Source organism: Chanodichthys erythropterus, chromosome 21 (genome assembly GCF_024489055.1).
Source record: "Chanodichthys erythropterus isolate Z2021 chromosome 21, ASM2448905v1, whole genome shotgun sequence".
NCBI lineage: Eukaryota > Metazoa > Chordata > Actinopteri > Cypriniformes > Xenocyprididae > Chanodichthys > Chanodichthys erythropterus.
The window spans coordinates 32,125,641-32,138,919 of record NC_090241.1 but is presented as its reverse complement, the minus strand read 5'-3'; the positions used below and the strand labels follow the sequence as shown (position 1 = coordinate 32,138,919).

Here is a 13,279-nt window from a genome sequence, read left to right as displayed (position 1 = left end):
TCTGCATGGTGCCAATAAAAAGATCCAAACACAACATGTCATCTTGCTCATTCTTTATTACTTTATAAAACAAAGTGCATCTGAGGATGAACAGACCTTTTTGTTTTTCTCAAAAACCTGCAAATGAACCAAATGAAAAGGGCCTAAATAATTTATGATACATAATTAACAGATGATATATACACATAAAAAAAAAAAAAAGTTGAACATTCTGTACAGTTGCCATTATGAAGGCAATAAAATAGCCAGGTTTGTTCCTGGTAGAGGTAGATAAACAAAGAAACAGGAGGGAACATACAATAACTGACAAAGTAAAGACACATGGAGTTGAGAACAGTGTTTGAACACTCCCTAGAACTCCAAACCTCAACAATACGAGCTATGCATGAACACGAAATCCAATATAGTTTATCTTTCCAGTTCGAACATCAAATGCAAACTAAGTCTATAAAAACGTAATCTTATGCAAATTACATTCAACCCCTTATTTAACATCCTTTGGATCCAGCCCAAAACATTACAACAAATGATGTGTAAGCCAAGAACAAACAGGTAGATGTGTGATCTTGTTTCTTTTAAGGCTAACTATGCTTTTAACTGATTATTAATTCAAACATACAGTATATGAAAGTTTCATATTAAGACTCGAGAACATGACATTTGCACAACGCAATGTCACAACACTGAGAACGTTCCTTGCATTGACCATGCGTGTTTCCGAACAGAACTTAACGTGGCATCAAATCCAAAATCTCCTCATTAAAGTCTTTACAGTCAGTCAAAAGTGTTACGGTCCTCAAACAGGCGACGTTTAGTCCCAGACGCTCACAGTCTCTTGAGCCGCTCCAGTCTGGCTTTCAGCTGTTCTTGTCGTTCTCTGAGTTTATCTTTCTTCTGTGTAAGTCTGTGGTTCTCCGTTTCCAGATTTCGGATGCTTTCTTTTGCCCGCTTTAAAATCACCACCTTGGAAGCCTTGTCGTTATTGGACAGTTCGGGGACGTTGTCCCGTAGCCTAAGGAAACAGTTCTTTAGCTCGTTCCGCCTCTGCCTCTCCATCACGTTGTGCGTCCTCCGCCTCTCTTCTTCGTCCTCCGTGTCCACGGCCTGTCGGGAGGCCAGACTTCGGGAGCGTCCTGAACTCTGCGTGCTTCGGTGGGAGTCTCCGGACCCTCGGGAGCGTTTGAGAGGGGGCGCGGAACAGGGGGAGGGCGGGGGAGCGGGAGAGGCGGGCCGTGGGGCGGCGTAGTTGTGCTGTTGTTGAATTTCAAAGTGACAGCGCTTGAGAGCACGCTGCTGCTCACGCCGGCTGTCCTCCAACTGCTGCTGGTGTTGAGAACGTGTCAGGGTGCTCGACCGCCGGACGGTCACAACATCAATCTCCTCCTCTGTGGAGCACAAACGGTTCAAATCACGTTAGTTAAAGTTTGATTCATTGCTTCAATCTGGCAACAAACTAAGTAACATTTTTTTTTTTTTAAATGAACACACGTGCATGCATGCAACAGAAAATAAATGAATCTAAACACTCACCAGAATCGCTTGTAGATGATTCTCCCCCGGTGGACAGTGAACCGTAATCAGACGTGGACTCGATCTGCTCCTGGCTGTCCAGCGGTAAGTCCTCGCTCTCCAGAGCTTGACAAGCGAGCGCCACATTGTGGCAATCCAGCGTAGAGCCGGCGATCTCAGCAAAAATCTCAGTGTCAATATCGGAGAGCAAGGGACTCGTGGAGAGCACCGCTGAGAGTTTATCCTCGATCGGTTTGTCTCCGTCGGTGCGCCACAGGCAGTCCGAGAGCGGATCCTCCGCGGCTGAAGCGCCGCCGGTAAAGTTCCAGTCCAGTTGGAGAAAGTCGTTATCCTCCATTAACAGTTCAGACACCAACTCCAACTGCTCCACCGTGGACAAGTTCTTCGCGAGCCCGGGTTTCATCAGAGGGGACTGGGGCGGCGTGGGGATAGACTGCAGGTCCTTCATGAGACTCAGGCAAAACTCGTCGTCAAACAGCAGCGGCTCGGAGTCGCAGAGCCAATCGTGCGATGGAGAACAAGCCTGCAACATCTTCGCTGAACCTGTCAGGAGAGCGGACGAGAAAAGAATCCTTTAAAGACGGGAAAAGTGTGCATCCAAAAGTAAAAGTCCAGCTAGCGACTAACAGCGGCTTGTTTCTACACGGCCTGCGAAGTGTTCTTATGCACTGCCGATTGCAAAGTTTCCCGGCTCGAGCGCCCGTTTTATTCGTGTTTACAATGGTGGCTCCGCCCGAGTGGGCGGAGTTGTAGTCGATCGTGCCAGTGATGTCACCGAACAGCTGGAAAGGTCGCGCACGAGAGTTTTGTTCCAAACTAAATTTCTCACATTTAAAAAAATAAATAAAAGTCATTCGTTTGAGCTAATAAACAAAAACGCAGTAAAATATTTCTAAGTCATAAATTAATTAATTCATGCATAATTTTCAATATTATTGATAATATTACCGTTACTATCTAAAACACCTCTTTTCTATGTTCCTGTGGCACTGAAAAGTTTTGCTTATGTAAAAAAAAAAAAAAAACGTGCACGTCATTTATACTTGATCAAACTCTTAACAGTATTATTTAAATCAAATGAAGTATATACTTGAATACATATACAGTACAAAAATGACAATTGTTACGTTTTTTTCCTTCAAACATTTAATTAAAAAAAAATTATGCCACGTGAAATCGCGTATTACAGAAAAACAGCGAATCAAAAGTCATATAAAGTATCTGCGAAGCATAAAAACAGCGTTTATGCAACTTTCCAACACACTTTAACTGATTTCTTAACGAGTAATGCACTTCCTGCGACAGTAAGAGAGACAGAGGTTCACGTTGTAATATCATATGGAGGAAGCCGGTAGACAGACTACATGCAGGGGAAAAGAAAAAGTCACGCCTTACCTTTTTTTTCCAAACACTGTGCGAAAAAAGAGTTTGAAAACGACGGTCAGTATAAAATGATTGTTTATAAAATTATTTTAAAAATAGCTGAAAACCGCAGACCCTCCTTGCGGCATGTCAGAGCCCACGCGGACAGGAGCTGGCAGTGGGTGTGGCGAGACCATTTAATTTTAAAGGGTGATGTACTCCCGTAATCCTCCGCATCACAAAACTCGCGCCAAAATTCATTCGACAAATGTTGAATGAAAACACTTATTGTTATTATGCCTAATTATAGTCCTTAGCTTGATATTAAATAAAATCCTGCACGCAAAAGCGGTTGAATGTCCTTGGTGGAATAAAGGGCGAGTAGATCCAAACTAGTGCTCTGGCGGAGGGTTCAGCGCACCCAGTGAACCATACAAATTCCAAGAAATAGAATGGGGGGGTCGAAGCTCACACACGTGTGCGAGAGTGCGACTTCACAATGCCGGTCTGGATTGCAAATGTGATAGTAGTGTCTACAGAAAAAAGAGAAAGAATGCCTCGATCACGTTGTGCTGTGGTCTGTTTTGGCGGGTAATATCTACGTACAAGGACATACTGTTCTCAAACAGACACTCCTTGCGCACACAGTTAAAACAGATCTCGCGCGACTTAAGGAATTTAAAAAAAAAAAAAAAAAAAAAAAAAAGAACTTTAGAGTGGCTGCAAAGCATATGAGAACGATATAGGCGTTGGTTACATAACAAAAGATTCGCATCCGGCTCAACACGTGCAGGGTAAACACCCCCTCTCAGGTGGCGGGAATGATTTATGAGTCTCCCGCGAATTCGACATATGGGCGGAATCCTGAGTTCTTTACGACCACTGACCTCAGAATGCAACAAAGAGAAGATGTAATTCTCATACACGCTCATTGCAGTGTAGCATATATATTCCATCTTAAACGATTTAAACGACTATTACCATAGCTTATATAATTCTTGTATGTCGTTTTCATAACCCAATATTAAAGAGACAATATGGGTTGCATTTTTGAAAACTCATTTGACACGTTATTAAGTGCAACATGGTTTTCAGGAAATTCCAAAACACTAAGTATGAAAATGATCTAGGAATTATGTATAGGCTTACATAAAACTAAATGTGGGCCTTTATGTTAAAAAAAAAACGATGTATTTGAAATGCAGTAAATTTGATTGATTAAATGCTGGGTTAAAAAACCCAAGCTGGGTAAAATATGGACAAACCCAGCAGGTTGGGTTAAAGGGCACCTATTATGCCCTCTTTCACAAGATGTAATATAAGTCTCTGGTATTGTCAAGTTTCAGCTTAAAATACCCCACAAATTTGCCCCTATTTGGGGGTGAGCAAAAACATGCCTTGTACTATAATATATTGCTGGCTAAAAAAATAAATCCAAAATTGGTTGAAAATTTTAAAACAACCCAATCCCTGGTTTTGTCCATATATAACCCAGCAGTTTTTAGAGTGGTAATCCAGGATACACTAACATTTGGTAAATCGCACTGCTTATCAGTGACTGAAAAGGACAAAATGTATTTTGAAAGTCCTATAAATGTTGCCACCTAGAGGCCATTGAATGAGGCTAGTGTACCAAGACCCAGTGAACTTCAGACACATGTACAGCATTACGACACTGCTCGGTTTGCTTCAGAAGCTTCCCTGTATAACATAACCTCTCTATATTAGAACAGTGTTTTTAGTGTATCCTTCACGCTTCGATCTAAACTGCATTTTATTTTATGCATTTGTATATGTTCCTCTAATGAATTGAGATGATTCCACTGCACAAAGATGAGAGCATTGCAGTGCTCAGTAAGTAATAAGTTAATGCATTGCTCTTAACATAGCCAGGTGTGTGCACTCAGTTCATTCCTCTATCACATCTCAAAATTACGACATTAGACAAAGGAAAAAATGTTTAGTGTCCTATTTGTCAGATTTGTCAGGGATACACCTATAGAAAGTTTGTTGTTAGACCATGCTTTAATGCGGTTTGAGGATTTGTTAACCTCAATGCGAGACATGTTGTAGTCCAAGACTGTGTTTAAAAGTCTTGCATTACTCTGCTTCTATAGCTATCTCTAAAATAGCTCCCATATGTAGTCCGGCTACATGTTTTAGACATGGCATTTAAATGGCTTGTGTTCATTCAACAAAGAATCCTATTGTTTGGAGCATTGCCTCATCAGCAATGCTTAAAGAAATATTGCAACACACTTCTACTGAGGGTTTTTTCTTTCATCAGGACTGCATGAAAAGAGAAAATTTTGAGACAGACATACAAAGATAAGCATAAGGTGTGCAACCACCATTTTAACACACTGTCATCTGAAGGAACCTGCATGTTGAAATACACTGTGTGATCAACGTGGAGCTTGTACAAAATGATATGACTGTATTAACAAGGAAAGTTCACTGTCTTAGAAAGAGTACATTTTTTCTGTATGACTGCTTGAAATGTAAAAAAGCAACAAAAAAAGTTTTACACCTACGTAAATAATAGTACTTTTAAAAATAAATACAACCGTGGGGTACAATATGAATCATCATGGATGACAAATATGCATGTGTGAAAAGGGTTTTTCTAAAATAGTTAACCATACACTTTCACATTCACACATATTAAACTTGAAAAACCTCTGAGGAAACCCTAACCGTGCGTTCACACCGCCGGCGGTCAACAGTCGCCCCTGGCCGCCCTGCCAACAGCGCTGTACTGTTCGTTCAAACCGCCGCCGACGGGAGGGTCAAAGTAAATGACAAGTAGCGTCAACCAATCGGAAGCCTCTCAAGCGAGGACCTCTACATTCCAATTGGTTGCCGCCGAACCGCGTCATAGCTCATTACCATAAAGTTTACCTGATTTCAACTCTCCTCGCCGCTCTCACCGTCCAAGACGCGCCGCGCCGCTCTCGCCGGAGCTCGCCGCCGGGCTCTCATTGAAAATGAACGACTTCCTGTCACTTTGACGCTCTCGCCGCCGGCGATGTGAACACACAGTCACACAAAGCCTCATGAAATGATAAATGGAATATATTTTAAACTAAAAGAAGGCTTTGTTACACTGTAAAAAATTATATTCATGATTTATCACAACATTCTTTCTTTTGTCAAATCAACTTAGATAATTAATGTGGTTCAGATAACATAATATTTTGAGTTTCAATCGCCTTCATTGTATTAACTCAAATTTTTTATTTCAATGAACTCAAAATTTTAAGGCATCCAGGTAACTTACTTTTTTTTTTAAGTTAAACCTACAATTCCTTCTTACAGATGCATTTATTGCATGCTATACTGACTTTTAGTTTTGAATAACCTTAACATTTTTGTCTTATTGCTTGTTTGTGTTCAAATATTTCGGGCCGGTTTCACAGACAGGGCTTAGATTAAGCCAGGATCAGGCTTCAGTTCAATTAGGACATTTAAGTGGCTTTTAAATGTGCCCTAAAGAAAACACAAAACCAGTCATAAGGGTCAATTTTTTTGAAATTGAGAGATTTATACATCATCTTAAAGCTGAATTAATAAGCTTTCCATTGATGTTTGGTTTGTTAGGACAATATTTGGCCGAAATACAACTATTTGAAAATCTGGAATCTGAGGGTGTAAATTGAGAAAATTGTCTTTAAAGTCATCCAGACGAAGTACTTAGCAATGCATATCCACTCATAAAAATAAATGTTTGATATATTTACAATAGGAAATTGACAAAATATCTTCATGGAACATGATCTTTACTTAATATCCTAATGATTTTTGGCATAAAAGAAAAATTGATAATTTTGACAGTGTATTGTTGGCTATTGCTACAAATATATCCGCGTGACTTACGACTGGTTTTGTGATCCAGTTTAAGATAATTGCCTTCAGTGAAGACAGGCTTACTGCAAGCCTTGGACATTGATGTTATATGACCCTTTATATGACTTTTATTTGAAGGTTATAAAATGTGTCCATCTTGAGAATGTTTTTGCATCACTCTGCCTAGAATATTTATTACTTGTTTTTTTTTTTTTTCTTAGCATATGCTTATACTTGGGTTTAAAACAAGTTTGCACCAAAATGTAACTGGTTTTAAAAATAGCATCCTTGGTTGAATTCAGAATAGCACACCATTCTTACTATTTTCTCCATATAAAGATATGGCAGAAATAGTAAGATGGGTAGTAGCCTATGCCATTCTGAATCCAGCCCTTCTTGCTTCTCGTGACATTTAACCTCGCTGATTCAGCTCATGTTGAGTAAGGATGGACAGCAGTTTCTCGTACCCAGTTCTACCACAAGGTGTTGTAAGTGAGGTTTACAGTATCGTGGTTTTGCTGTTCCCCCTGATAATATTGTCATCTTCAGCGAGTGGCACCAGGACAGGAAGAGAAAGAAGATAAGAAGAAAGACACCTCACAATGTTCGCTGCAGGCAATCAAGCATTGCAACACAAGTGGCCACAACTTTCCCTAGAAGCGTGTGGTGTGGAAGGGGTGGAGATGTGTCGGGGGAGGTTTGCCTGTAAACCGGTGATAGTAACTGTTTTGAACCGAGAAAATGCTGCTCCACGGGGGTCCTAGAGAACATTGTCCATGCTGTAGCATATCTAGAATCACAGACTGTAACTGATTCCTCACTGGAAAAGGCCAATTCACCGGAAGCCGAAATTCTATAGAATCTTCTTCCTCTGAGAACGTTACTGATTTACCTTCAGCATCCTTCATCAGTTAACTTCCTTTTTCGACATGAACTGTGGGAAGCATTTAAACAGGCTTCAACCATGCAGAAGTGCAGACACTGAACTTATAGAAAACTTACAGGAAATGTATAGTGCATTTGCAGATCCTTTTATCTACACAGACACCTACATTGCATTTTAGGTATACATTTGTTCATGCATTTCCTGGTTAATGTCAAGTTATTTTCAGATATGTAGAAAATATTAAAGGGTTAGTTCACCCAAAAATGAAATATTAATTACTCACCCTCATGTCGTTCCAAACACATAACACCTTCGTTCATCTTCGGAACACAAATGAAGATATTTTTGATGAAGCCCAAAAGGGTTTTTGTTAATCCTCAATAGAAAGCAACAAAATTACCACATTCAAGGTCCAGAAAAGTAGTAAAAACTTTGTTAAAATAGTCAACGTGACTACAGTGGTTCAACCTTAATGTTATGAAGCGATGAGAATACTTTTTGTGTGCAAAAACAAAACAAAAATAAAATCTTTATACAACAAATTTGTCTCCCCTGTCATTCTCCTATACTATTTATGTTCAGCACTTCCAGGTTCTACGTCAGAATGCTGTCTCAGTATTGGCGGACACTGGTTACATGAGCAGCACGACACACGCGTGTGATGCTGATGCAAGAGCCGGCCAATACTGAGCCGGCGTTTGGGCGTAAACACGGACGCGATGAACTAATGTGTACGAGTCTGACAGGGTAGAGACAAATTTGTTGAATAAAGTCATTATTTTTGTTTTGTTTTTGCACACAAACAGTATTCTCGACACTTCATAACATTAAGGTTGAACCACTGTAGTCACGTTGACTATTTTAACAACTTTTTACTACTTTTCTGGACCTTGAATGTGGTAATTTTGTTGCTTTCTATTGAGGATTAACAAAAACCTTTTGATTTTGTGTTCCGAAGATGTCTTATGGGTTTGGAACGACATGAGGGTGAGTAATTAATGACAGAAATTCATTTTTTTTGTGTAAACTAACCCTTTAACCAAGATTAATAAATGCTGTAAATGTATTCTTCATTGTTAGTTGATGTTTACTATTATATTAACTTAAAATACCTATAATATGCATTTGATGGTCACAGATTAGTTTTATGTCAGAGGTTTCTGCTAGCCCTGAATAAAATTTTACAACTAATGAGGTTTAGAAAACGATTCAACAGGTTGAGTCAAACTGAAAGTGTTCATTGATAAGTTTCAAAGAAGTGGCCGTGTTTTACAGTTACTCCTTCTGCCTTGAGTAGGCTACACATAACAGTTTTCACTTCTGCTTTTGATGCTCTGTCGATTTGACCACAAACAGTTAAAGACTTTACGGGGCCCCTCAACAGGGGAGGAATCAGCCAGTACAGATGCTATGAACGTTATTTATGCAATTCATACTTTTTTTTTTTTTTGGCATGTTTGAATGACGTTTTCCTTCCTCTTGGACTCTTTGTACTTATACAGTTATGCTATTCACTGTGAACAGATATATACGTTAAACGACAAATCACTGTGCAGTTGTAGTTGTGAAGCACAAATGTCAAACTATAAAGGGAAATATTAGATTAGTTTTTTCTTTTTGTACAGCCATTGTATTCAATTTGCAAGTTGAGTTAAAGATTTTATCATACTGCTAAGTGGTTTCTTACTGGCCCAAATAAAAAGAGAACACTTTTGGTTTGTAGATATGGATCTCGTTCTTGTTTCAGTAAAGGTTTTTTCATCCGTTTTATTGACCACAAGACAAAAAATGAAAATTGAAAGCATGAGAACATACACTTCCTAAAATAAAGGTTCCAAAAGGAGTTTTCTCAGCAATGCCATAGAAGAAGTTCCCCATAGAACCTTTTTTTTTTTTTTCATAGTGAAGAACATTTTAATAATTTAAAGAACCTTTTAATGGAAAGGTTCCATGTATGTTAAAAGATCTTTACTGAACCACCAATGCCAATAAAGAACCTTTATTTTTAAAAGTGTAGAAAAGTACAAATGATGCACAGAGAGTTATGTATTTTAATACTTTTGGGGTTTGAATCAATAACTTTAAGTATGAACACTGCCTTAGCAACCACCAATCATCACACCCTGCCAAGTATGAGTCATCAAAATAAAACTTAAAAATAAACAGAATCTCACAGAAATAAATCAGATCTCACAATAAATCATCGATTTGTTTGGAAACACACGAGCGCCAACATGAGCGGTTTCTTGTGCAAACATTTAGCAAAATGTCAAAAACTCACACACATCCATCCAAGTGAGAAGACGATCAGTGTTAGAATGAAAAACAGATGCACAAACACATATATGTTGGGTTTCCATGTGTTCTGAGGACTTTCCATAGACATAATCACTTTTTTAATGTGTACGAACTGTATATTCTATCCCCTAACCCTACGCCTGAACACAACCCTCACAGAAAACGTTCTACATTTTCAAAAAACATCATTCTGTATTATTTATAAGCTGTTTTCCTCAAAAAAAAAAAAAAAAAGTCCCCACAAGGTCAATAATTACTGGTACTTTGTGTGGACATTCAGTCCCCACAATAGGGTTTACCTGGACCACACACACACACATCTTTATAAGAAACATCTGTTTTTTTTAGCAAGGAGTTTCCCATCTGACAGTGTCCTAATGCAAACCCGAAACAATGTCCCAATCTGTATGTGAGCAGCAGACAGTCCAAACCAAGGTCATCCCGGCTAGAGCGATCCCCACTTCAATGCCCTGATAATTATACGTTTATTCCAAGGTTTAACCACTTAACCTGACCATTTTGTTTTACCAAATTAAAGAGCATTTTCCAGTGCAGATGTCCTAACGTGACCAAAAGGATGAGCAAAGCAACAAAAACCACCCTCTGTAAAATTCACATGGCTCCCACATGAGAGGAATGTATGGGATGATCTGTTTTTCAGCCTCTTCCTTGAACTTTACAGCAGTATGTTTTCTAGGAACCCTGCTATAATGCTGCTGTGTAGAGGAAAAGCGGTGCAGCGAGAGGAAGTCATGGAAATATGCAGTGGGAGGGAACTCGATTTAAAGTGGAGTGAAATAAGAGATGTAGAATGAGAGAGAGCATCACCGTAGTACCTCCAAATTTAGGCTATACTCAGAAAGAGTAGCAAAGAGTATATAACCGACACTGCGAAGCCACCACAGATGCCAGAGGGCTCCTGTATCAGCAGAACACATATGCTCCTCCTGGCCATGTAGGGCAGAGAGTTGGCACAGATGCCCAATAGCAGTTGGTGACCACAACTGACCCGCAATCCGACGCCACGCGTGCCACCGGCGCTCACTGAATCCTCTATTCATCGGAGGTTCCCGAAGCAACTTCTCAGAAACAATGTCTCACTGTCCGCAGTCTTTATATGGCAAATTTGGTGGTGTTCCAAATTTTAGATTCTTAAAATCACAAGACTGCTCATGCTACATTCAAAGGTCAACATGAAATCTCGTTTAATGGAATATTGCAGTATTTATTATGAATGATTTATCTATGCACATCTTAAAAAAAATAAATAAATAAAAATTCACATGCCCTTAATCCTTTATCGAAGTAACTTCCTCTAACTTCTCTTCTCTGATGATGCATTTACTGATGTGAGGGCGGGACAACCTGTCACTTACATGAGATCGACCAATAGCAAACTACAGCAATCCAATGATCCAATTAATTCACGATGGACAAAATCAAGCCCCACCCTACAAATTTTCTTGTTCGAGAAGCTGTTTCACTCGGATATGCGTCAACAATAGGACAGAAAAAAATATCCAACTTCTGCTTCATGCTGACTTTAAAGAAATAGTTCATTCCAAAATTTTAATTCACAAAAGGAGATATTTATTGCAGTCCAAGCTGCTCTTTTCAATATAATGAAAGTGAATGTGACCACAGTTGATTTTCAGTTAATCATTTCAGATACAAAGTCATTATATGGCTTTAAAAGTCTTGTAATATAGTTCACAAGTCATATGGACCACTATTATAGTGCTTTTATGGTAAAGTTTTCCATTTCGAAGCTTTAAAGCTCCTAAACATCTCATTTTGTGTTACTTGTAAGTGAGAAAATGAGAGAATTACAATTGTATGGTGAATTATCCCTTTTAATGTACAGTCAATATCAGGTTGTTTGAGAACAAACACTGGTGATCTGTAAAGTCTTATACGTTTACACAACGTGTAAAAACCAAAACGTTTTTCCTTTGCATTTTTCGAGTAGAGATGACAATGTTGTCAAAATGTTCCCTGTTCACATAGATCAGCGAAAATTATAAAATAAAATAAAAAATTATTCATGCCAGGCCAGTAGTTGGCGATGTCACTTTGTAAAGAAACACTACATGCCTGTAGATTGAACACATTTTCACAAAGTTGCGCTTTTGTAGTTTACAAAGAGATGATAATGGAATCATTTTCAAAAGCTTGCACTTTGAAACCCGTTTTCAAAAGTTTGCGTTTTCAGGCCCCCAAAATGCCATTTTCATCGAAATGAACGGCCAAAGCACTTACAAAGTTTTTAGTTGAAAATGGTGTCGTGTAAACAGCCCCCAAATATTTTTGGCAAGTCATTCTTGTATATTTGATGGAATGAACACGAGGCGTTTACCTTTACTGAAAGTTTGCATAGATTATTTTGAATAAAATCACAATATCTGTAAAATAATATAAGACCAGTTTTTAACACCAAATTGCAATCTGATGAACTGATTTCATGATTGTCAAGGGAAACAGTAACGCTCAAATATATGATAATCGGCGCTGCAGATTTGCATGAATTTGGATTTCATCATAATAATGTGTTCACAGTGTTCACATGCTCTTCTCATGTTCAGCTCCCTGTATGACTTGCATAACCTGGTTTCACTTCTGCCCTAGATTACGACACAACTATGCTGACTGATGATTCGGGCCTCTTAGAACTGGTGTCCTCTATACCTTAAATAACTTGTTCTATGGACATGACATATATTAATTTGGCAAAAACAGGGATCCATAAATTCACAGGATTTATGCGTGTTCCTCAGAAATTGAACTAAATTTAGTATGGATGGCTTCATGCCCTTCTTGTACCCAAGCTCTAAAACTATTTACTGCACATTTTATCATATCGTTTTTTCTACTATGAATAATAAATATATTCTGCACTATTTCTAGGTTGCTAATCAAATATGCAAATCTGACAATGATCATGTGACCCTTTCTTCAGATCAGGTCAGATGTTCTTGCTTCCACTGAAGCCCAATATGTTCTTTAAGATATTGCTGTCATTAAGACACTATAAAGGAAAAAAACATTGTTTTCATGCATTGGTCAGTTTTGAGAGTTTGCTTCCATAAAAATGTCTTCTTTCAGACTATAGTGTAAAGAATAAAATACACATTTAACGGTTCATTTTAGTACACTTCATCTATTTGGTCAGTAGGTTTCAATAGATATCTTTAAAGGCTTTTCCATTCTCAAAATGTGATTTTTCTCCTGCACTGAGCCAGAAATATCTACTTAAGCAGCCAAACTTTATTCCTATCTGTATTCTGAAAGTTTATACAGAGGAGTTTGTTTATATTTCATTTGCCTGATTTATATACATTATATAATACAGTATTATTC

The 13,279-nt window shown here is 38.6% G+C and overlaps 1 protein-coding gene across 1 annotated transcript; it reads right to left on the bottom strand.

The window, feature by feature from the left end:
• Window positions 1-59: 59 nt before the first annotated feature.
• mych (myelocytomatosis oncogene homolog) lies at window positions 60-3,402 on the bottom strand. Its single transcript, XM_067373786.1, has 3 exons — window positions 2,926-3,402; window positions 1,531-2,073; window positions 60-1,385 (listed from the first exon to the last, which is right to left on the bottom strand). The coding sequence occupies exons 2-3, from the start codon at window positions 2,060-2,062 to the stop codon at window positions 826-828; spliced, it is 1,092 nt and encodes a 363-aa protein (XP_067229887.1). The 5' UTR covers window positions 2,063-2,073; window positions 2,926-3,402; the 3' UTR covers window positions 60-825.
• Between the last annotated feature and the right edge of the window lie 9,877 nt (window positions 3,403-13,279).